At 45.5% G+C, this 26,211-nt stretch overlaps 1 protein-coding gene across 4 annotated transcripts in view; it reads right to left on the reverse strand.

Moving 5' to 3' along the window:
• Positions 1-3,640: 3,640 nt before the first annotated feature.
• Positions 3,641-26,211, reverse strand: part of LOC106611108 (homeobox protein Meis2) — a 109,306-nt gene continuing 86,735 nt past the window's right edge. For 3 of the 4 annotated variants that reach the window (XM_045723555.2, XM_045723554.2, XM_045723556.2), the window contains exons 10-13: positions 11,603-11,661; positions 9,633-9,743; positions 8,976-9,074; positions 3,641-5,433 (exon numbers count right to left, since the gene is read on the reverse strand). In XM_045723555.2, coding sequence (XP_045579511.1) covers positions 9,016-9,074; positions 9,633-9,743; positions 11,603-11,661 — 229 coding nt within the window. In that variant the 3' untranslated portion in view covers positions 3,641-5,433; positions 8,976-9,015. The remainder of the gene's footprint in view (positions 5,434-8,975; positions 9,075-9,632; positions 9,744-11,602; positions 11,662-26,211) is intronic. The other variant, XM_045723557.2, reaches the window with a different exon arrangement.

Genomic DNA, 26,211 nt, shown 5'->3' on the forward strand with positions numbered 1-26,211 from the left:
AGGTGGCATGGAGAATTAGGAGAAAGAGTTAGCAACATTCCTGCAGGGGATAAATTGTTGACAATTAAAACACACACACACGGAAAGAGATACACTCACTGTATGCATATGCTGATAAATGACTATGCTGAGTATTTGAACACATCCCTCTCCTCCTTCATATCCAAACACTGTGAAAACACACACTTCACAGTAAAACAGCATGTATGAGAAGGCCTGCGAAAGATTGTTTTTCAACCAAATGAAAAGTATTTTATATTCTGTTGGAAACTGTTTAGTAGCCTATTAGAAACGCATTCAAGACCAACGGTAAGTGAAAGCGTGTACATCTCATTTTTAGACAACATATTGATAAATCAAATATTTTGGCATCCTCGTGATCCAACAGGAGATACGATTAAAATATCTCTAGTCACAGCCAAGCAACATCTCCAACCCGATAGCCGTCCCTATTCCCTTACTAAGCAAGTCTTTTCAATAACGGCTTAGGAACAGTGGGTTAACAGCCTGTTCAGGGGCTGAACGACAGATTTGTATCTTGTCAACTCAGGGATTTGAACTTGCAACCTTTTTATTACTAGTCCAACGCTCTAACCACAAGGCTACCCTGCCGCCCCAATTTAAATGAAATTACGTTGAAACAACGTGGAATAGACGTTGAATCGACGTCTGTTCCCTGTGGGAAGCGTCCCTTGGCCTCCACAATCCTTTTCCGTGTGCTATAATAAACCATTTTCCCCCGTCCTTTATTGATCAGTCAGTCCGAGCTAATGTAATTATCCTCATCAATAGGGGACTGCAGGGAGAATCATTATGCGGTTGACAATGATAAATGATCACCGAAATGCGGCCTTTTCCCCAGCGGACCCCCGCCTCTGACCCGCTCAAATACACAACGTAGTCATAGAAACACCTTATGGCAAAAAGAGAGAACTGCTGAAATGTTAAAAAAGGAGGTCAGCATTCAAATAAAACAAAAACACACAGAGAGATAGAAACCCGCCCTAAATAAAAACTCTTCCCAAAGCAAGCCATCTTTGGGAGGCCAGCTGCATAGCGAAGATGCGTGAAGCCCCACCACTCACGCGCACCCACTTACAATGCAGCGTTTAGAAAGAAGAAAGCTACAAACTTAGAGCAATGTAGGTATAACCTGACACACAACCATGAATGAAATACGGTTTTATTTGCAAAAAAAAACATCTTAGTAGCAATGGCATTTTGTAGCCTATTTCTTCAGACTCACTCCGAAGAGCCCAAATCCCGAGCCAGTGTTGCAGATCGAAGAAGCTACTTTTCAAGGTGCTCTATAAGAGACGATATTATCAGAAGGTTAGGGCTTTATTAACGTGTTGCCTGGGTACACACAGCCAGCAACGGCGTCGTGTTCTGCGGGGTATTGCGGACATTTAATATCGTTGTCTGAGACGGGAGAGGAGAGGAACACGGTCTGGGAAGGTGGTTTTGTGTTGTGCAGAGAGACCAGTGCAGGGGGACTATTCCTTATTTTATTCCTGCAGTAGTACCCGAACTAGCTTTGACAGGGAGGAGATGAAGGGGCGGTGTTGTTTAGCTCGGCTGGATCATCCATCATTCCTGTCACACCGAATCGGCAAAGGGAAACAGCAGAGGCAATCTACCTTCTGTCTCTTCGAAAATGGAGAAAGGGGGAAGAAGGAGAAAAAACTATTAATATTACCCCCCCCCCCCCCCTCCTCCCCCACTACCACCATCCACTATAATCAAGGCATTTTTTCTCTTTTAGATCAGATAATCTTCACACAAAACGGAGGGCTTCTTCCTTCCGTTCATCCACATAATAGGATGATAAAATAAGTTTATAAGCTTTTAAACAATTCCGATGGTACATCATCAAATGCTTTGTGAACGCGGATGAAAACTTAACAGTTTGTCCAACCTGTCAAATGCTCAGAAAGGTGTTTTTGTATCTTAATTTGACGCAGTTTTAAAACAATAATGTTTGGATATTTAGCATATTTACTGGATTATTTGTTATTTTGTTTATGTTTCAATATAGGCCTACATATTTTTATTCCTGTAATATCGAAATACTCATGCAACTAGTTGTAGTCTATTACCAACGCAATCTTCCATTTGTAAATTATTTCTTATTTTCACTTTTTCAACTCTGAAAGTCTTGGAGGCTGCACGCTTGAGGGAATAAAATAAATATACCAAACAATTTGATAACAAGAACCTAATAATATCCCTTATCACAATAATTTCATAGGAATAATGAATTATTAGAAATTAGATAAATCAGGCGAAGATTATTCAGCAATTGGAAAACGGATTAAAAAAAAAATCTTTAAAATCACAGGGCAATTTTTGTTTTGCGTCAGGATCACGACTGTAAGGCATTTCGAAGGTAGTACGTTGCAATAAAAGTCAACATAATATTTCCCCCCTTTCCACCAGCCCTATGCTTGTTCTGGCTCAACGACCTCATGCCCTCCCTAGACGTCACTCACCTACAGGCTACAGACAGTGCTGAGCGGTGGAGTTAAAATGGGGAAACCCTATAGCTCTAAACAGTTCTCTACAGTAGACGATTTGAAGAACAAAACAAGGGTTTTGTGTAGTGACCTTCCTAATACAGAATTTCCTATAGCCTAATACAAAAACGATGTATTAATATTATTATTATTATCAACTGCTTTCAATGTGTGGAAGAAAAATGTAACACAATCCACTACGTTTTACAATAGCATTACGGACAGGAGGGTAAAAATAAACCCAGCCATTACAGCATTGTTGGAGTTAAATCCCTTATCTGAAAGGCAGAAAGATTTCATCCTGAAAGACAGAGAGATAGTCATTTCTGGTTTAAGGCTATGACTTCTATGGCCGCGAGCAAACACTGGCAAAGAGATATCAAAAGATTATCAATGAACCCGTGAGCGATTCAGATTACGCCGTCAGGGGTCGCTGTAAAGCGGCGGAAATAGTCACTTGCAGCACTTGTATGTTGTCAGTTAGAAAAGGCTGCAGCAAAAGGGAAGGGACAAATGCATATTCTATTGTTTGAAGCCAATGGTAAAACTGAGGTTATTGTAAATATGTTGAACTGTATGCTATCGAAATCGATTATCTGTTTAAAACTCAACTCAAATGGGAAGGCATGCAAATCCAAGGTTTTGCATCTCCATTTCCACTGACATAATAATGAAAAACAAAAAATCATGCCATATTTGTGTTTCTGACAAAGCAAACCATTGCAAATACAATTAAAACACAGATTTAACATTCATTTTAAATGATTCATTTCTTTTGTTGCAACAGGTTGCCAGGTTGCTTTTCTTTCTTCATTCCACTAAAGTGGCACCACTCCCTTGGGGGTTTTGCAACTATAAACTTTGACGGGTAAGGTAACCTAAGTGTGTAGAAATGCACTGTCTTTGAATGAACAATCGCGCTTTATAGCATTACCCTAATATTGATATAGCTATTTAGCCAAACTTTGTTAACCATTTTCTGTCAGAACCATTACCATGATAACTTTGTAATAATAAAAATAATATACGACCTATAATAAATATAAATCCATTACTATGTAGGCTTAATTACCATTACTCTTAGTTATGTTCGTAACACACAGCACACACAAATCTAACAAAAATCAAAAATGAAATATTTATTACAGCATTTGTGACTGAACACCTTTTAAACATTACGTCACAGTCCTCATACAAGTATTTAATAATGTATTTTTGACAAAGCTTAAGGGAGATGGCATTGTATCATCTAGTGAGGAACACGTGCTGAAAAAGGAAGGAATTCATGGACATACAATATCAATGCCACAGCAGATCTGAAACTAGCAAAAACATTCTTTTTCAATTGAGGTAAACACATAGAATATCTAACATGAAACAATTAATAGACTGAACTCTGTACGAAGTCTGTTGCAATATTCTCTTAGCTTTTTCCCAAAGCTTTGAGTTCATAATTTAAGTTATTTTTTTGTCATTTTGTATTTTTTATGTTTTTTGGTGCATCAACCATCAATTGTTTCTCCCAGTGCCAAAGAATCCACCATTGTGTCAGTATTGTCCATATGGCAAGTATGTTTATCCAGAGGCAAAGAAGCAAAGTAGGATGCTGCTTTTCCACTAGCTTCCTTCAATAGGCTCTGTCAATGAGAGTCCAGGATACAAAAAAATAAAATAAAATAAAAATGTATAAAACCAACACAATCCAGTGCTTGGGCAATTCAAACTAAGAACTTTTTTTTATATACCTACAGGGCAACATTCATTCATGAACCAAAAGAAGAGGGGCATGAAACATTTTTAAACTGAATCTTCTGGAGAGATCAGGTGTCATTTAGCAGCCTTTTCCCACCATGCCCTGTTCTCTATGGGGGACAGCGCCTGTTCTACCCTGTTGCTCTGGTTGGGAGCGAATGGGAGTCCGTTGTTGAGATGTTCCATCTTTTCTTTTTAATAGTGCTGCTGTGCCGCCGAGACAGTTTCTCCTCCAGGAAGGAGCACACACAGTGTGAGAGAAAGGGTTAACCTTTTATTCTATAACTAGCTCAGGAAACATAAATTGAGTGATCAACGAAAAATGCACAAGTTTTAACTTCGTTTCTATAATTTTTATACTACAGTAGTTATAACTCTTGGGAATCTTTTCTTCTTTTTTTTCTCTCAATTTTCCAGAGTGATTTCATTTGAAAATTTGTTGAACGTGTCACTGGAGAGAGTGGGTACTGTGTTTGCATGTGTGTGTCTTGAGTTTGTGTGCGAGTCCGTGTTTGCACGTGTCCGTTGTCAGAACATCTTCTGTTTATCTTTAACAAAAGTCCAAGACTTTACAAAGTGTTTATGTCAGCTTGGTCCTCCATTTGGATGAAAGTAACAAAATTGACAAGTAAAAAAAAAAGAAGAAGAAAAAATCATCACAGCTCATCTGGAATTCTGTTTTTAATGTCTAATTCCGGTCAAAAGGCTTTGCGCTTTTATTCTGAAATGTTTTCTGAAAATAGCTTTGTTGTAGGGTTGTTGTTGTTGATGTTTTTTTCTCATAGTAGCTGCTGTTGTTGTTGTTGATGAGGTTGACGTCATTGTGGTAGTAAAGTTCCCTTATACAATTGGGCGCGGATGTCCAGGCCTTGTCCTCCAGTGCTGGGGTCAATGGGGCTCAGCGGGGGGTGGCGGGAGCTATGTGCAGACATGGTGATTCCTGGGTGAGAGGGGGGTCCTCCGTGCATCAGCATGGCTGGGTGATGGGGATGGTGGGTGTGATGAAGGTGGTGGGGGTCGGGCAGTTAGGGGTGGAGGGAGGGTCCGTGTCGAAGCTGGGTGGGGTGAGGGGTCATCTGATGAGGAGGGGTGTAACTTTGCGGGGCCATGCGCATGCCCATAGGACCACTCTGAGGTACGTACTCCCCTGGCATGCCTTGAAGCCCTGAGATGAGAGAGAGAGAGAGGGAGGGTTAAAAACGTATTAAAAGTATTAAAAAAATGTACTACTGAATTCCAAATTTCGTGACTCTGGCATAAAATAAAACTTTAATTTATACCTTGTGTAAAGTGAGCTCATTTTGTGGTGTAAAAATTAAGTCAAATAACATACTAACTACATTTAGGATTACACATGCCCCAAAAGTCCAAAGCTACTTCCGAAATGTTGTTTCTAGGTGCTAAAAAAGCTATTTTATCACTCTATTTTAGGTGATTGAGAGTCCGTTACAATGTCAGTACAATGTCATGGTCAGTTCTCAGGTTGGAAAGTGATCTCCAACCATCCAGACACAATCGTCCTGGAGGATGTGAAGCTAGCAGCCGTATTGATGTTAGCAACACTAATACTTTTACAGGCAGAAGAGTCAATTCCCCCACTGAATGTAGTGACAACCCGAATAGAGCCGTTTTCTCAGGGGGACGCACTACTGCGAACATATTTGATTTAAAACCCATTAAAGAAGTTATTAAATAATTTAGAGCCCATTTAACTATAAACACACGCCAGTCTAAGAATAGCATTCAAGGCTTTGTGATTTCCCCTCCAATAAGAGGCACTTTTAACCAAAATAAAGTGCTGCTCTTGGAAGAGGAGGAGCGTAGGTTTAAGAGTATAATGACAACAACAGCTAAAGCACAGAGATAGCAAGAAACAGAGGCAACAGAGAGATAAAAGGAAGTGATACCCCTTGCTGAAGTGATACCCCTTGGTATGGAGAGTAGGGCCCTGTGCTGATGTGATACCCCTTGGTATGGAGAGCAGGGCCCTGTGCTGATGTGATACCTCTTGGTATGGAGAGTAGGGCCCTGTGCTGATGTGATACCCCTTGGTATGGAGAGCAGGGCCCTGTGCTGATGTGATACCTCTTGGTATGGAGAGTAGGGCCCTGTGCTGATGTGATACCCCTTGGTATGGAGAGCAGGGCCCTGTGCTGATGTGATACCTCTTGGTATGGAGAGTAGGGCCCTGTGCTGATGTGTGTGGATACCCCAGCATGTTGGCATCCCCTCACTCTGTGCCTGGTTGGTGGAAACAGAAGCCTGCTCAGTGGTGCCTCTGTTTGGGTATTCAGGGGTATGTTTGTTGTCTGCAGACCAGGGGGAAGGTAGTGGTGGTGGGGGGGGCACTGTGGCCTGGGACTGGAGTATGGGAACAGGCCTGGTCCAAAGGCCTGGACCCTGGAGAGAAGCAGGGGAGAGCAGGCGTGGGTCTGGGGTGGGATACTTCTGGTGCTGGAGCCAGTGGGGCCTGGATAGGCCTGCTTTGTAATGTGAACCCTTGGGGGATTAACCCTGCTTGGGAGGGAGGGGTGAGGGAGAGTGGTCGCCACAAGGTCACCAAGCATGTTCACTCTCCACATTCCTCCACCTTAGTACACCGCAATTAAGAAATGACAGAGGAGGGCCCAGCAAGTTGAGAAGGTAGCGAGGGAGAAAACAGGACAGCAGAGGCCAAGATTAATGACCAATCTCATTGGCTGAAAGCAAGGTGCCATTTTCTAACACTCACTACCCTCCTACTATCCACGTCTAGTTCATTGGAAATTCACAAGTTTGTCGCAGTGCTCTCTTAAAACCTCACTACGGGGTCATAAAATAAGTAATTCAATCTGGACATGATGGGTTGGGCTGGGCAGGGCTGGGGTGTATGGCAAGGGCTGTGCGAGGGGTGCCCTCACCTCCATATAACCTGGAGCGGCTCCTGTTAAAAGGCCCAACAGATGTTTTTGACACTGTAAGATGGTAATCTCCAGTCTTGTAAGCTGCAGTCATTCTGTTAAGTAGATCTGTGGGCCCCCCTTTATTAACAGGAGTGGTCAAATCATCTGAAGACAATAATGGTGAGACTGGTCTCTCTCTCTCTTTCCCTCTTTCTCTCTCTCTCTTTCTCTCTCTCTCTCTCTCTCTCTCTCTCTCTCCTCTCCTCTCCCCCCACACTCCCCCCCCCCCACACTCTCTCTCTATCTCTCTCCTCTCCTCTCCTCTCCCCACACTCTCTCTCTATCTTTCTTCCCATTCTGTTCAGTTCTGTCCTGTTCTGGCAGAGCAGGCCTGCTCAATGGCTGGCGATAATTAAGTACCAAATATACCATATTGTTTGGCGGCGTAATCAAATCAGAAGATGATAATATTCCTCTGTATTAAGCTATTAATGTAATTGGTCATGAAGCATAAAATATGTTATGTAATTGAATAGTCTCAAAATTATATAGCCTATATTAAGAATTATCCAAGCTGAGCAAATGTTGTCTCTGTGTCTGTTTTAGGGAACATTGCTTCCCGAAGGTTTTTTATCCCTGATGCCATTAGCAAAGACAGGAGGGGATGAGATGAGAGAGGGAGGGAGAAAAAAAGAGGAGAGAAATGGGCTTTGCCAATAGAATGGCTTTGGTGACTCTTCGGAAATTCCAGGCTCAATTTACATATAAAGGGTTCTTTTAATCAAGGTAAGTGTCATTATATTGTGCCTCGCTGGGCAAAGGAGTTTGGGTGTTAAATAAAATCTCTTCTGCCCCGCCGCCGTTGGGATGTGATACGTCTTGATTTTTCAAATGTCAGCGCTCTGGCTAGTGGGAGGCGGAATGGCCAGGATTAATCAGACAGTCTGTGTGTGTGTGTGTGTGTGTGTGTGTGTCTGTGTGTGAGAGAGAGTCTCGGGTCCTTTAAATGTATCTCTGTGTCTCTCTTTGCTCTGTCTCTGTGTGTCTCATGACGGGGCTAGTCAATGCCCCCTCCAGTAAAAAATAATCAAAACACACAGGTCCCCTCCCCTCGCTCCCCGACTTGCCACCCCCACCCCCCAGTGAAGGATCGGCCATGTCACCCACGGCTCGTATATCTCGCCCGAGGACCGTAATGTACTGCGGCGCTCCCGTCTTTGCATATAAGATAATTTGGGCATCAATCGTTCCCAAGACAGATTTATGTCACTCAGAGGACAGTTTCACTTCTCCTTCTTTATCGCTTCACTGGAGCCTGCTTAATTTCTCCCCGTCAGACCCTGCCTCTGGAGATGTTATTTTTTCCCTAAATGTCCAACATTTGCATTGGCTGTCAGAGATGGGGAGAGAGATGGCCCTGTTGGGATAAATGAATGTGTGGAGTCGGTACATGCCATGCTAGCAAGACCTTGGTTGTTGGTTGTGCTGGTTGTTTTTCTGTTGTCTGGGCTGGCGCCACAAGTCCCCCCTCTCTCTCCCAGGGACCAACAGGAGAAAGCTTCACGGCATGGCGGCAACTCCCACTATTCCCAGTCCTTCTATTCATCTTTCAGTAGCTAGCTAACCCCCCTTCCTTACCCCCCTTCCGCCCCTTAAAGCACCATGCTACACCAACCACACTCACTGGTTGTCAAGGGGGTTGCTGTGGGGGAGGTTGTTGTAAAATTAGGGTGGGGATGGGAGGGGGATTGTGGTGGAGTAAGGGGGTTTGTGGGTTAAAACCACAAGCCTAGAGGTTTGAGAAATAAAGCCCAGTTGTACTTACTTCCCCCTTTTTCTTTGCGTTTTGCTTTACAAGATGGAGGTTACATGTAGTGCCATTGCCCATCCATGCCCATATTCATCCCCATTCCACTCATAGGCCCTAGAAGAGGAGAAACACGTTAGAGAAAAGGTCAGCAGAAGGTCAAAGGTGGAATGACAGACAGGTCAGAGCAGATAGACACCCTGGTAGGTAGAAGGAAGGATTGGTTACAGAGAGGAAGAGGAAGAGAAGGTGCAGTAGTGAAGTGTCTAAAAATGTTAGTCTCCACAAATCTCCCCGTTCGTTACAAAGATTTATGTCATGTTATAGAGATGGGTGAAAAGAGAGACAAGCAAATGGAGGTAAACAGTGATACCTAAGGGAGTTGAGAGAGGAGGGTGGAGTTGACTGAGTAAGTGAACTTTATTAAGATGCAGTGATATCATCAGTAGTTTTGTGACATTGGTTAGTAATTGGGTTGATGATGCTGCCATGTACAGCACAGTAGTCAGTGCTGGTGTGACATTTCCAGGGCTAGAGGGGTTGGTGTGTGTTGCTGTCAGTAGTCATACAGTCACAGGGGGTGCATTGGTGACTAAACATACACAGCACAGTGACTAGTATACAGTATGCAGGACAGGAGGAGGGGGGGGGGGGGGGGGGGGGGGGGGGGCTTACCAGCTGGCCGGATCCCCATGTGCTGCTGGCCGTCCAGTACAAAGCTGCCCATGGGCTGGCCCTCCGGACTGTACGCTGCTCCTTGACTCACTGAAGGATCAAGAAGAAAACCTGATTGTAGTCAAAACATGGACACGAGGGGGGGGGGGGGGGAGACAAACCACACAATCAGCTTATTGTCCCAGCTCCAGCCCAAACATACTGCAACACATTATGTCCACCATGACTGATGCATGACATGCAAACACATGCAGTATGAGTAGACACACACACTTTAGCATTAGACAAAAGAAGGAGTAATGCATTGTTCTCTAACTGACAAAAGGAAGCATGCAGTTTGACAAGATCAGCATGTTCTGTCAAGACCATCACCAGCCATTCCCCAAGCAACAGAGATGTTATTTCATGGACAGAGACACGTTATGGGACAGCATTGGCACAAACATCACTATTTACCCCCCTGCAATTGTCATTATCTATCCCTGCAAATTCAAATTACTTAAAATCTCCAGATTACAGCGAAGGTGAAACGACTGATCATGATCATTATTTACAAATAAGATTCATATAAAAATATTATTCTAACATCATAATACTGTCCACAGTAGTAAACAAATTAGGTCAGAATTTGCCACCCCCACCCCATATTATTAGCCCTATTCAGTAAGAGTATTCTGGAGTCTGTAGCAAACAGCATATTCCTGGACTAAACAGCCTAATCTGGAGTAATCTGTCAAATTGAAGATTAGGGGAAGCTTTTAGTCATGCTGTCTTCAGAGAGATTACTGATTGCCACACTCTAAACACACGCTCTCTGTCTCTCTCTTCTCTCCTCTCTCTCAGATATTCCCAACAAACCACAATAATTGTACTGAGATTCGGAAAGGCGCGTCTCATTTCAATAATTGGTTAACTTAATTTGCACAATCTCCTCCCCAATTTGTGGGTCTCTCTCTAGATTTGGAGCGAGCTAATCAACAAAAAGCTTTTCTCCCTCAAAGACAAATTATGTGGCGTTTTTCCTTAGTAATGTTACAGTCGATACGGCCTAGGGTGGTTACATAAATTCCTGTCCGGATTATTTGCTCGATTCTAGAGTGGCATGTTTACGACTTAATCTTTCAGTGCTTTTTGTCGTCTGACCATTGTAGATATGGAAAATCAATGCCTGATCAATTTGCAATATGAACCCTTCCTTATAATCCTTTTCAGAGGAATAGAAAATTATTTTGTGGTAGTGGAGTATGGGCCTGAGGGCACACACTTAGTGTGTTGTGAAAACTGTAATGCATGCATTGTAATGTTTTTAAAATTGTATTAAAATTGCCTTAATTTTGCCGGGCCCCAGGAAGAGTGGGGATCCATAATAAATACAAAATACAAAATCTCTCCCTAAGTAGGGCGTCCAGACAGAAATCAGAGATCAATGGATCATAATAAACTAATTTTCATCCGTTAGGTAGTTTTTCATGACCAGAATGAATTAATCGCCCACAATTACTAAATTGAAATGATGACGTTTAATACAATCACATATAGGACCCTTGATATTTCAAATCTGGGCTAAGTGAATACTGAGCAGCAACAGCAAGAGGACTGACACTTGGGAATTGAGTGAGTTAAAAAACACAAAGTAGATACCAAAATGCTCCAAGCATTCCTGGAGCTTCTCTTGTGCCCAATTAGCAATTCACAGAGAGAGAACGTGTTGCTAAAGCACCTCTCAGTGTTAGATTAGGATATCGGCAATTACAGGCAATCAACTAACAGATAGCGCCACCACCACACACTTCCCATTGAGAAAATAAGAAGATAGGGTGTGGTGTGTGTGTGTGTGTGTGTGTATGGTGGTAGTAGGGGGGCTGGGGATTCTCCAGGCTAGTAGGCATGATGTGTATGCCAGTACATCAACTGGAAGAGCTGGTGTTTCTGGAAAAAGTGGAACAGATATGTGGAGTATACTTTCTTACCTGCTCGATTTGACTGGTCAATCATGGGCTGTACTATTCTTCTCCTGGCGTTAATGAACCTGGGAGAGAAGAGAGAAGAGAGGAGAAAAACACTTTCAATCACACAGCATTCACCAACAGGAGAATTCATCAGAAACCGCAACACAACAACACAGTTTTGCATGACTTAGTAACAACATTAGCCACTGGCTCTTAGAGAGCCAATCAAAACAGATACAGCAACAACAAAAGGGTGATTGTGAGCAGACTTGGAAACCCGACAAGGTTTTCTTTTAATGCCCCTTATGATCTATTTCCCTTGTTTAATAAAGCTTTTGATTACATTTGGTTGCTATGGAGACCGGGAAAGCATTCCACAGGCATTAAGTGTGTGCTATGGTGAAGCAGCCATGCCACTGAGAAACTAGACCACTCAGTAGGCTATGTCACAACTCTCTCTCACACACATTAACACACACGCACACCCTATAAACATGTTATTCCTCGCGTGTTATCACTCATTAGAAATTCAAAATAATATACGTTCGCAAGTGGCAACATACAAATGGTTCCTTTCATTTGTCCACCCCCAACTCTCTCTCTCTATCTCTCGCTCTCTCTTTTCACTGCGGGGGGTTGTGCTCCCCGTCCAGCTGTCTATAAATGAGGACCAGGCATGGCCACTCGGCTCTTTCACAAGGTATTGTTATGTCAGCAAGCCCATCAATTAGGCTGTGTGAAGTTTTATCACCGCCACAGCCACGAATAAGTGCAGTTCCACAAAGCCTTCCCTGTGCAGTCCTCCCCGATCCTCCTCTCTGCTCCCGCCGCTTTCCACTGTAAAGACCAAGGGGTCATCTGAAGGTGACTGCCAGCCAGGGGCAACCTCTTAAAGTCCCAAATGGGACGCAGTGACCCAGGGCCGTGTCAAAGACAAGCTGGCTACACTACCCCAGACTGGGCCAGCTTTACCTAAACTGGCCATCTCCATCTAGGCTGTATCACAACCGGCCGTGATTGGGAGTCCCATAGGGCGGTGCACAGTTGGCCCAGCGTCGTCCCGGATTTGGCAGGTGTAGGCCGTCATTGGAAATAAGAATTTGTTCTTAACTGACTTTCCTAGTTAAATAAAGGTTAAATAAATCAAATAAAATATTGAAATCTAGTACCTCCCTATCTCTCTTTCTCTCATACTAAGAAGTCAGAGAGGACTGAGCTTGGTAGCACTAAAGGTACCCACATGTGGTTGATATTACAGGAAGGTTTTAAATCATCATGGGGTGATTCCAGCATGGAGCCCCTTTTCAAAGAATAAAAAAGAGAGAAAGGTAACTTTTTTGGAACGTGGAGAAGGCAATGCTACAGGACTGGTCATTAGATGGAAAAAAGGGAAGGTTCTGGAACCAATTTGAGTTCCTAATCCCCCATGAACCCCTGATACCTGCCTTTACCTTCAGCTATTAATGTAAACGGCCGTAATCTGCCCGCTCAAAGTGACATTGGTAAATGGACAAAACGCACAGTTGGGAAAAGAGATGGAGGCAAGCTTATTTGCGAGGGTGCACCCAGAGAGTAGATCGGCTGTACCCAGACAGAGGAATGACAGTTGTTTTTTATTTATTTAACTAGGCAAGTCAGTTAAGAACAAACTCTTATTTTCAATGACGGCCTAGGAACAGTGGGTTAACTGCCTTGTTCAGGGGCAGAACGACAGATTTGTACCTTTTCAGCACAGGGATTTGAACTTGCAACTCAGTTACTAGTCCAACACTCTAACCACTAGGCTACCCTGCCACCTCGTTGCCACCCCGCTGCCGTTAGACTAACGCCTACATGGGAAAAGAGAGAGGAAAAGTTAGATCATATCAATGTTGATTTGGGACTGTGATGTGTGATCTAGTGAAGAGAGGTTTTGTTTTTGGACCTATTGTAAATAGCAGTTTAAACTGTTTGTGGCTCACACACTATGAGTTAGAGGGACATAAAAGAGCATGTTCGGCTGTCTATCATTTACCTTTACTGTCAGAAGTGTCACTTCGCCTGCAGTACTTTGGAAAGAGACAGGCTTCCAGCATCTACACCAGCTGAGTAAGTAAACAAAGCAGAAATTCCTGCTATCGCACTCCCTCTGGGCAGGCTCACAGAGCAAGGTTCACACAGAGCAAGGCTCACAGCAAGGCTCACACAGAGCAAGGTTCACAGAGCAAGGCTCACACAGAGCAAGGCTCACAGAGCAAGGTTCACACAGAGCAAGGTTCACACAGAGCAAGGCTCACACAGAGCAAGGCTCACACAGAGCAAGGTTCACACAGAGCAAGGTTCACACAGAGCAAGGTTCACACAGAGCAAGGTTCACACAGAGCAAGGCTCACAGCAAGGCCCACACAGAGCAAGGTTCATACAGAGCAAGGTTCACACAGAGCAAGGCTCACACAGAGCAAGGCTCACACAGAGCAAGGCTCACACAGAGCAAGGTTCACAGAGCAAGGCTCACACAGAGCAAGGCTCACACAGAGCAAGGCTCACAGAGCAAGGCTCACACAGAGCAAGGCCCACACAGAGCAAGGCCCACACAGAGCAAGGCCCACAGAGCAAGGTTCACACAGAGCAAGGCTCACACAGAGCAAGGTTCACACAGAGCAAGGTTCACACAGAGCAAGGCTCACACAGAGCAAGGCTCACAGAGCAAGGCTCACACAGAGCAAGGCTCACAGAGCAATGCTCACACAGAGCAAGGCACACACAGAGCAAGGCTCACACAGAGCAAGGTTCACACAGAGCAAGGCTCACACAGAGCAAGGTTCACAGAACAAGGCTCACACAGAGCAAGGCCCCTACAGAGCAAGGCCCACAGCAAGGCCCACAGAGCAAGGCCCACACAGAGCAAGGCCCACAGAGCAAGGCTCACAGCAAGGCCCACACAGAGCAAGGCCCACACAGAGCAAGGCTCACAGAGCAAGGCTCACACAGAGCAAGGCTCACAGCAAGACCCACAGAACAAGGCCGACAGAACAAGGCCCACAGAACAAGGTCCACAGAACAAGGCTCACACAGAGCAAGGCCCACAGAACAAGGCCCCCATAACAAGGCCCACAGAACAAGGCTCACACAGAGCAAGGCCCACAGAACAAGGCTCACACAGAGCAAGGCCCACAGAACAAGGCCCCCATAACAAGGCCCACAGAACAAGGCTCACACAGAGCAAGGCCCACAGAACAAGGCCCACAGAACAAGTCTCACAGAACAAGGCCCACAGAACAAGTCTCACAGAACAAGGCCCACAGAACAAGTCTCACAGAACAAGGCCCACAGAACAAGTCTCTCAGAACAAGTCTCACAGAACAAGGCTCACAGAACAAGGCCTGCCAAAAATATATGTCCTGCTCTCTCTTTTTTTCTTTCTCCCAAGACGCCACACACGACTTGGAAATTATAACCATGTGGATTCTTACCTATTCTGGGACATAACCATAAACACGTAATATCAGGAATGTTTCTTGCAGGTGCTAAATATTCCCATTCCAGATCACTGACGGGAAGACAGAGCCCCAGGAATAACAAAGTGCACAAGGAACAGTGTGTTTGAGTTACTGATCTATTTAGAACATGTTTTGATCTTATCCAACTAAACGGTTGCTCATATGTACTTCTTATGAAAGGTATTGCATAGCTATACACAAAAATATTTTCCTATCTGGTTGCTGTCTACACTCGACTATTATGCTGTTCCAACATGATCATTTGAGTAGGGAAAACAGTTCTTCACAGCAGCATACACAAACATACACTCAGTGGCCGGTTTATTAGGTACACCACCCCATTCAGGAAAATGGTTCGCTCCTACAGACAGTGAGTCACGTGGCTGTGGCTTGCTATATAAAGCAGGCAGACAGGCATTGAGGCATTCAGTTACTGTTCAATTGAACATTAGAACCGGCTAAACAATTGTCGTTTTGCCCATTCTCGTCGGTGCCTGGCGCACCGGTTCCAGTACCTCAGAAACGGTGTCTAGTGTTTGCCGAGAATGATGCAACAAACAAAAAACATCCAGTCAGCGGCAGTCCTGTGGGCAAAAACAGCTCGTTGACGAGAGGTCAAAGGAGAATGGCAAGAATTGTGCAAGCTAACAGGCGGGTCACAAACAGGCAAATAATGGTGCAGTACAACAGCGGTGGGCAGAACTGCATCTCGAAACACACAACTCTTTGGTCCTTATCACGGATGGGCTATTGCAGCAGACGACCTCACTGGGTTCTACTCTTATCAGCTAAAAACAAGAAGAAGCGGATCCAGTGGGCACACAATCACCAACACTGAACAACTGAGGAGTGGAAAACATCGCCTGGTCTGACAAATCCCAGTTCCTGTTGCATCATACTGTTGGCAGAGTCAGGATTTGGCGTAAGCAGCGTGAGTCCATGGTCAGTGGCGGTGGTGTAATGGTGTGGGGAATGTTTTCCTGGAACACTTTAGGTCCCTCGATACCAATTGAGCAATGTTTGAATGTGACAGCGTATCTGAGAATAGAATCCATGCCCCAAAGAATTCAGGCAGGTCTGGAGGCAAAGGGGGGTTCGATTCGGTACTAGATGGGTGTCCCTTATAAACTGGCGACTGAGTGTATATAGATATTCTATTATTTTCCCTCAGGGTCGCTGCCAAGATTGACCCCCCCCCCCCCCCCACCACACACACACACACACACACACGGTTCTGTTTTTATTCTCTGAACAAGTGGCCACAGTAAGGCGGCTGGTAGGGGCAGCGGGGAGGGAGGGGGTTGCTGACCGACCGAAGCCCCACTCTGCCCCCAGAGCACCTTTTATCAGGTTGAGTAAAGCCAATTGAGATTATCAGAGCCAGGCCTGATAACACTGTTTTCTCTCCTCTTATGAGCTGCTAATGGAGTGTGCTTAAAACAACACCAGCAGGAATTCTCCAGAGATGGAGGGAGGAGGAAGGGATGGATGGATGGATGGCAGGCAGGCAGGGATGAAGGGAGGGAGGAGGGAAGGGATCGATGGCAGGCAGGCAGGGATGAAGGGAGGAGGGAAGGGATGGATGGCAGGCAGGGATGGAGGGAGGGAGGGAGGGAGGAGGGAAGGGATGGATGGCAGGCAGGGATGGAGGAGTGAAGGGATGGATGGCAGGGATGGAAGGAGGAGTGAAGGGATGGATGGCAGGGAGGGATGGAGGGAGGGAGGGAGGGAGGAGGGAAGGGATGGATGGCAGGCAGGGATGGAGGAGTGAAGGGATGGATGGCAGGGATGGAAGGAGGAGTGAAGGGATAGATGGCAGGGATGGAAGGAGGAGTGAAGGGATGGATGGATGGCAGGGATAGAGGAGTGAAGGGATGGATGGCAGGGATGGAAGGAGGAGTGAAGGGATGGATGGATGGCAGGGATGGAAGGAGGACTGAAGGGATAGATGGCAGAAAGGGATGGATGGAGGGAGGACTGAAGGGATGGATGGCAGGCAGGGATGGAGGGAGGCATGTGTCCATGTGTGGAAGGGGGGACTACACTCCCAAACCTTCTCCTAACACACACACATCCACAGAACAGACACATCCACAGAATACACACATCCACAGAATACACACATCCACAGAATACACACAACCACAGAATAGACAAATCCACAGAATAGACACATCCACAGAATACACACATCCACAGAATAGACACATCCACAGAATACACACATCCACAGAATAGACACCCCCTCTACATGTCTGAGGGCTAACCAGACCAGAAGAGAGAGAGGCAGGCACACTAGGGACAGACAGGGGTTTCTCCAAAACCTCCAACCATGTTTTAGTATTTACATCTGGTGGTTTCCCTTATGTCCTTACACTGCACGGCGTTACGATTCACGCACCCACGCACCCACGCACACACACACACGCACGCACACACCCACGCACGCACGCACGCACACACACACACACACAGCGGCTCTCAGCATGGGAACTCCATGCTGTTTTCAAACAAATAATTAAAGCAAGGTTACGTGGTCTTGGGGAGGTCATTTCTATGGATACCGCTCAGAATGTGTACTTTACAGAGAGAGAGAGAGAGAGAGAGAGAGAGAGAGAGAGAGAGAGAGAGAGAGAGAGAGAGAGAGAGAGAGAGAGAGAGAGAGACTGTTTAATGTGCACCCTGCTTTACTAATCCACTCAGAGACCCAAAATAGTATAAAAAAGGTCCCAAACACTTCTAATTCGTACGGAAAAAGCTTCTGTGTGTGTATGTGTGTGTACTTGTTCATGCCCGTATCCAGCATAAAATTTGATTTGATTTGTAAGTGTGTATGTGCATGCCTATGAATGTAGCTTACTGTACACAGGGTAGTGCAAATGGGCCTCCGCTCACAGTACACTACTTCACCCAGCACGTTTAAATCCACCAGGAACACACTGTGTCTATGTACAAACTCTCTGTCTGCCACAGGGCCAAGAGTGTATCACTTTCAGTAGAAGTCCTATAGAGACATGGATTTACTGCATCTCTGGGTATTTTTCTATATGGGGCCTTCGCAGCATAACACAATAACAGCAACAATATGAGTAATGGAGTCCAGACAGCATGAGGCCACTTGACCCTGGCTGTCCACTGAGCTGGATCAACACACGATCCCCAGCCACTAATATCAGCTCACTCAAACAGTGGGGAGCGCCACTGCAAAGCAACCGTTTAGGTATTAAATACCCCAGCTAGCATGTTAGCAAGCTATGCTACGCTAACACCAGACCAGAGACAGTGCGTGTGTGCAAGGAAGGGGATTCCAGTTCCATAATAATGACTGATGTCCTGTGTGAGAGAGAGACAGAGAGAGAAGTTCCCCTTCAGAAGACCTTAGCCTTGGTGTTCTATTTCGTCCTGTGATAAGGTCACATGCTGTTTCTTCCCAGAGAAATAAAGGGCTCTCAGAGAGAAGGGAACGGAGGAATGGTGACTTTGCATTTGCATCACAACAAACCAGTCCGGCTGTTGAATCTGTGGGGCTTGCCTCTTCTCTTTATGTTCTTCTTCCCCTCCCTTTTTCCTCCTCTCAATCTGTCAGAAATGACTTGTTTCTGGTTAACTGACTCGCGGCCACACCTGGTAACTTGCTCCTGTTGTCAGCATTCCTTTCCGGAGAAATCCTCATGCCTAACTATCCAGCCCTGGAGCGCAGCCAAGAGAGAGACAGAGAAAGAAAGAAACAAAGAGAGAGAGAGAGAGAGAGAGAGAGAGAGAGAGACTCACAGAGCCAACCGGCCAATCACGGGGGAGATCTGAGGGAGCCCAGCCAATGGGGAGCGGGGTCACTTGTTTGATGAGTTTGTGATGAAAGAGAGACAAGGAGAAAGTGAGAGAGAGATAGATAGAGAGAGAGAGAGAGAGAGAGAGAGAGAGAGAGAGAGAGTGAGAAAACGAGGCATACTAAACATGTCTCTCCAAGAAACAAAGAGAGAAGGGGTCCTTAAATGAATCGTGACACAGAAATAGTTGACGGTTTACTGCCTTCATAGCTAACCTGAACATGCCCGTTTGGAGCACCCATGCCAAAGTTAGGGGACGGTGGTTGGAGTGAGTTTCTGTTTGCCAGTCAAATTCCTGGGCCTCTGCTTTTCCAAGGAAGATTAGTTGCGACGCAATATAAACTGGAAGAAGCTTAGATTCAACCCTCCAATCATTGTTTACCAACATCACTGTCCTCTGGTTTCTATTAGACCTCATTGCTTCCATAGTTCTGCTTTCAGAGATAAATAAAGATTTCAAACCCTGAGTGAGTGATTGAGTCACTATTCGCTAGAATGAGAAAATGGAAGAAGAGTCTTAGTCAATTTTTTTTTAAAGAAGTCTGGAGAAACAGATGATGCACTTTGACCTGGAAGTGTATGCAGATTGACTTGGGAGGGTGTGTTTAATACAAAGAAAACAAGGCCCAATTATTAGGCAGTCGGCAGGGCAGCCCGGGGTCCACAAGGCTGATAATCTGCTGTAGTGTAAATACAGATGGAATCAGTCCACCTGGGCATCCCAGACACATTGTGATAGTTTAAGCCAGCCACCAGATTGTAGCACCTATCTACGGGTTTATCATAAACTATCAAAAAGGATCCTTTCAAAAAGATACTCCAGGAGACAAGGGGGAGGAGCGAGGAAGCTTCCTCCAGCTATTCATATCGGAGAGTTCCTCTCTTCTCTTCTTTAAGTTAAAACAGGAGTGAAGAGGCATAAGCCGTGCAGCATTACATCACCCCCTTGTTTTGATTTAGTGCAGATGTGAAACGAAGCGAAGCCGGGAAAGCTGCAAGGGCCCACGTTTAGGGCTGCCACTCTTCTCTCTCTCTCTCTCTCTCTCTCTCTCTCTCTCTCTCTCTCTCTCTAAAGGGAATAGCTTCACCTATAATTTTCCATATACATCCACTGCCTGGTTTTCTCTCCTTATTTTCTATAACTTTTAACTGATTTACTTTTGTAACATTCCTCTCTACAAAATTTGGGCAGAATTAGCATTTCTCTGTCACTCTGTCTCTCAGCCATTTGTCGCTCCCTCCAACCGGTGGTATGCAGCTAGAAGTCATTAAGAGTGGAGTGGAAAATCAGACAAAGAATTATATATTTGTTTTGCAAACTGACACGATTTAATGAGCAGCTAATTAAAATAAATCAATAGCACTGCGGCACTGTCTCTCTCCCTACCTCTCTCACCCCGTGACCATGGCGTGGTGGGCGCATCGTGCCAGCCTACGACCCAATGTGGTCCTTCCTACCCAGACAGGTGGACACCGTGTTGTTAATCTCACCGAACCATCACAGTTGGCACTGTTACCCATGACACACAGAGGCAGACACAATGCCACACACATTAATCAGCTGGGAAAGCACTTACTGTACGCATGTTACGCTAATGCCCGAGTGTGAGAACCGTGTCTGTGTTTGGCACTTTAGATGGATATATGGGTGTGTCTGTGTGTGACTGAGCTAGCCTTTAGTCTCTCATTCAGCCGCACTTAGCAAAACTATTAACCAAATAAAACTGATGCACGACACAAGAGGGATTCTGTTCTGGCAATAATCAAAAATATGTTTTTATCCTCCCAAACACGGAAAATTGCTTGACTAAAGTGGGATTAATATTACAGCTTGATCAAATGATCCTGGAGGAAGGGGGGTGTTGGGGGGTGAGGCACTTGGGATCCGACAACAGAGTCAATTCTGCTAATTAACTGCCAATTAGCGGTCCCTAAATGAGAGGATCACGGTGCCTGTGTTGGCAGCGCCCGGTAAGCACGCACACACACACACACACACACACACACACACACACACACACACACACACACACACACACACACACACACACACACACACACACACACACGCAAGCAAGCAAACACACACACGCACAAACACACACACACACACACGCAAGCAAGCAAACACACACACACACAAACACACATACACCCACACACACACACACGCACAAACACACACACACGCAAACAAGCAAACACACACACGCACAACCACACACACACACACACACACACACACACACACACACACACACACACACACACACACACACACACACACACACACACACGCAAGCAAGCAAACACACACACGCACAAACACACACACACACACACGCAAGCAAGCAAACACACACACACACAAACACACATACACCCACACACACACACACGCACAAACACACACACACGCAAACAAGCAAACACACACACGCACAACCACACACACACACACACACACACACACACACACACACACACACACACACACACACACACACACACACACACACACACACACACACACACACACACACACACACACACACACACACACACACACACACAGAGAGATAGAGATAGACATCCACCTGGCAGCTCCACACTCCAGCTGTATATTTAGAAGTCCAGGGGCACAAGATGGCCACCGTTGGGACTCCCAGTTCGCAGCCAAAAAAAGGCCTGACATTTCCATCTGGGTCAAAGTTAAATGGATAACCAGCAACTTCAGTCAACTATCCCACCAATGCAGGAGAAAGAGAGGTTGAGGAAGAGAAACAGAGAGAGAAGAAAAGAGGGTGGAAAGGAACTCAAATGCCTCTCTGTAAAACCCCAAAATGCTTAGATGAGTGAGAGGATATAAAAAACACAAGACGGTGTCGGGCCAATTTCATATTTTTACATTACATTTGGAAAATATTAGTTATTATTTAGCATTTCATAACAGCTCCTCACGCCAAGACGGAGGGTCGTAAAAAATGGTACAAATCATAAAAAGCCCTCTTTCTAAGTGCCTCATTGGGCTTTCTCAAGGGGGAGGAAAAAGCTTGTAGTAAGTGAAGTAACAAAAGCTGGCCTTAGTCTTCTTTTCATCCACCAGACACCACTATAGACACATGTTGTGTATCCAGTTTATCCACACCACTAATAAGATGTTGCATGTGAATCTAAAGCAGCATATGGCTCTCTACTGTGAGTCCAAGTCTGAGGGAGAGAGGGAGGGAGGGAGGGAGAGGAGGGAGAGGGAGGAGGGATAGCATGCTGAGAAGGGAGTTCCACTGCAGTCAGGCTATATGCTAGCTAGCACACTAACTACAGTACGACAGGCTGATCTACAGCGAGCAGTATGCGAGAATAAAAATCAAAACTTTACTGATTCTGGCAGGATGGGGGGAAAAACAGCGTGGGGCGGTCCAAGACTGTGACATCACTCAACACTTTCTAGGGGTGCAGACCCCCATATCCCCCCCCTCGAAAGACCCCCGTATCACCTCACTTTGCCTCTCCTAGATCCTAGAGATCCCATTTGCCTGACAATCTCCAGCCTTGGCATCAATGGGTACTTGGCGCCATGGTTTGCCAGATATCCATCTCCTTATCATGTGACCTGTGTTCTGACAGGGGTCAAAGGTTGTACCAGATCCGCCTCTGTGTCTTAATAACTCACTCATTGTATTCCTTTCTGTTGCTAATTAGAGCCTCTCTCTCTGTGTGTGTGTGTGTGTGCGCGTGTGTGTGTGCGCGTGCGTGCATGTGTGTGTGTGTGTGTGTGTGTGTGTGTGTGTGTGTGCATGCGTGTGTGTGTTTTCGCCAGTGACGAGTTGGAGAAGTAAAAATCGTGTGTGGCTCAGTGCTCCAGTGCTATGACACTCAGTCATTATGGCCTCAGAGCCCTGATCTCTCTCTCTCTCTTCTATCTCTCTCCCTCTCTCTATCTCTGACTCTCTCTCTCTGTTTCTCTCTCATGCTGACTCTCTCTGTTTCTCTCTCTCTGACTCTCTCTCTCTCTCTGTTTCTCTCACTCCGACTCTCTGTTTCTCTCTCTCTATGACTCTCTCTCAATTCAATTCAATTCAAGGGGCTTTATTGGCAGGGGAAACATGTGTTAACATTGCCAAAGCAAGTGTGGTAGATAATATACAAAAGTGAAATAAACAATAAAAATTAACAGTAAACATTAAGTTTCAAAAGAATAAAGACATTACAAATGTCATATTATGTATATATACAGTGTTGTAACAATGTACAAATGGTTAAAGTACACAAGGGAAAATAAATAAGCATAAATATGGGTTGTATTTACAATGGTGTTTGTTCTTCACTGGCTGATCTTTTCTTGTGGCAACATGTCACAAATCTTGCTGCTGTGATGGCACACTGTGGAATTTCACCCAGTAGATATGGGAGTTTATCAAAATTGGGTTTGTTTTCGAATTCTTTGTGGATCTGTGTAATCTGAGGGAAATATGTGTCTCTAATATGGTCATACATTGGGCAGGAGGTTAGGAAGTGCAGCTCAGTTTCCATCTCATTTTGTGGGCAGTGTGCACATAGCCTGTCTTCTCTTGAGAGCCATGTCTGCCTACGGCGGCCTTTCTCAATAGCAAGGCTATGCTCACTGAGACTGTACATAGTCAAAGCTTTCCTTAAGTTTGGGTCAGTCACAGTGGTCAGGTATTCTGCCACTGTGTACTCTGTTTAGGGCCAAATAGCATTCTAGTTTGCTCTGTTTTTTTGATAATTCTTTCCAATGTGTCAAGTAATTATCTTTTTGTTTTCTCATGATTTGCTTGGGTCTAATTGTGCTGCTGTCCTGTGGCTCTGTGGGGTGTGTTTGTGTTTGTGAACAGAGCCCCAGGACCAGTTTGCTTAGGGGACTCTTCTCCAGGTTCATCTCTCTGTAGGTGAATGCTATGTTATGGAAGGTTTGGGAATCGCTTCCTTTTAGGTGGTTGTAGAATTTAACGGCTCTTTTCTGGATTTTGATAATTAGAGGGTATCGGCCTAATTCTGCTCTGCATTATTTGGTGTTCTACGTTGTACACGGAGGATACTTTTGCAGAATTCTGCATGCAGAGTCTCAATTTGGTGTTTGTCCCATTTTGTGAAATCTTGGTTGGTGAGCGGACCCCAGACTCTCTCTCTCTCTGAGTCTTTCTCTGACTCTCTCTCTCTCTGACTTGCTCTCTTTCTGTTTCTCTCTCACTCTGACGCTCTCTCTCTTTCTCTCTCTCTCTGACTCTCTCCTATCTCTCTCTCTCTCACTCTGACTCTCTCTCTGTTTCTATCTCTCTCCCTCTCTCTGACTCTCTCTATTTCTCTCTCGCTCTGACTCTCGCTCTCTTCTATCTCTCTCTCTCTGACTCTCTCTTCTATATCTCTCTTTCTCTCTCTCTCTCTCTCTCTCACTCTGACTCTCTCTGTTTCTATCTCTCTGACTCTCTCTGTTTCTCTCTATCTGACTCTCTTTCTCTCTCTGACTCTCTCTCCCTGACTCTCTCTCTGTTTCTCTGTTTCTCTCTCACTCTGACTCTCTCTCTCTCTCTCACTCTGAGTCTCTCTCTGTTTCTATCACTCTCTGACTCTCTCTCTCTCTCTCTGTTTCTCTCTGTCTCTCACTCTGACTCTCTCTCTCTCTCTCTCTCACTCAATGTCTCTTTCTCCCTCCCCCCTTTCTCCCTCTCTGTGCCATGGAAATGGCCTTCCTGCCTGTGAGATGAGGGAATAATGAGGGGATGATTTCTTTCATTTTTTTAGACGGTGTTACTCTCTTCGGTCTTCTGTCATCGGAATGATCTTTCAAGGGCTGCGTAATAACCCAGTGTGTGTGTGTGTGTGTGTGTGTGTGTGTGTGTGTGTGTGTGTGTGTGTGTGTGTGTGTGTGTGTGTGTGTGTGTGTGTGTGTGTGTGTGTGTGTGTGTGTGTGTGTGTGTGTGTGTGAGAGGGTAAATAATGGCAGGGCCAGTGTGTTGATGGGGGTGAGCGGTGGTATGTCATGCTGAGCCTGATGATGAGACATGAAAGGATCCGGTCAGGCCCCATTTAGCCCAGATTGATAGAATGACACAGAGCTGTTGCATTCTGCTCATAATGACAACTGCAGCTGGATTCTATATTGTGGATTCTTGCCTCCAGTCCCCGCGCTGTTCCAAGGCATCTCAACCTGAGCCAGGGCCTGCTGATTCACCTCCTCTGCTAGGCAGAACCTGTAGTCACAATCCTCACCCTCCTTTTCAATCTCAATCAAATGCTGCAATGTTTTCCGACCACTCCCCAATACCGTTAGCATGATGCTAATCTCCAGACTGTAAGCAGAGCAAACAAGGCACTAACTAATGGTAAGCTAATGTCCCCACCACACTGTACACACAGTGTCTACTCTACAAACACAGAGGGTGCAGTGTCACTCTAGCTACTAACACACAAAGTGTTTGAGGAACAATTAACCCCACCTCCTCCATTGCAAATCAGTGCAGTGACTAAGTGTACTTTAACATGAACCTTTTGTTCCATATCAGCAGTACTAAACTAATGGGGTGTGGGTGGTATAAGCTAACAGGTGAGGTTGCTAGCTAATGCTGGTGACACATATTTGCTACCAGCTATCACTTAGCATAGTTTTAGCCTATTAGCTTTCAGGTCTAATACATTGTAAAGCCTTGTCTTTCTGGGGGGGGGGGTACCCTTGGGACCCACCTATCCAGTTGAGGTGAGGGGCAGATAAGTGTGCAGGGGGAGGTTAGTGAAGGGCTTAGCAGGGTGAGAGGGAGAGAGAAGGAGATGTGCCGTCCATTGACACTACACAGAGCGCCCTTGTGCCCTCCTTGGGTAGTGATTGTACCGGTGGACAAAGCCGTGATTCAGCACATCCTTACCCAAGGGAGAGAGCTGGAAACTGAAGACGGCAGCCGTCCCTCAATCTCCCTCGCTTTTCCCTCCCTGTGTCTATCTCTCTGTCGCGAGCCAATGACCCGGCAGCGCCCCAAATCAAAGGGAAGCAGCACACAATGCACTCACTCGGCCAGCCAGGAATTTCAGAGGCCTTTTTATTTCTGGCCCCATCAACAGGAATTTCATAAGGCTGAAATATCCTCTGTCATATCCTGGGTGGAAGGAGGAACCATCTCTTAGGCTCTTGGCCCTGGGAGGAAACGACACCAGTCCAGAGGGAGAGGGGCCTGGGGGCCGAGGGGATGGGGCCCAAACAAAGGGATATTTAACTCTAACTCACCACACCGTCATGCCTGGTTATAAAAACAAAACTCAGTGCATCCTATCTGTGGCTCATCTTTCGTGCCCCGTAAAACACCCAATAACA

This window comes from Salmo salar, chromosome 09 (assembly GCF_965601325.2).
Source record: "Salmo salar chromosome 09, fSalSal1, whole genome shotgun sequence".
Classification (NCBI taxonomy): Eukaryota; Metazoa; Chordata; class Actinopteri; order Salmoniformes; family Salmonidae; genus Salmo; species Salmo salar.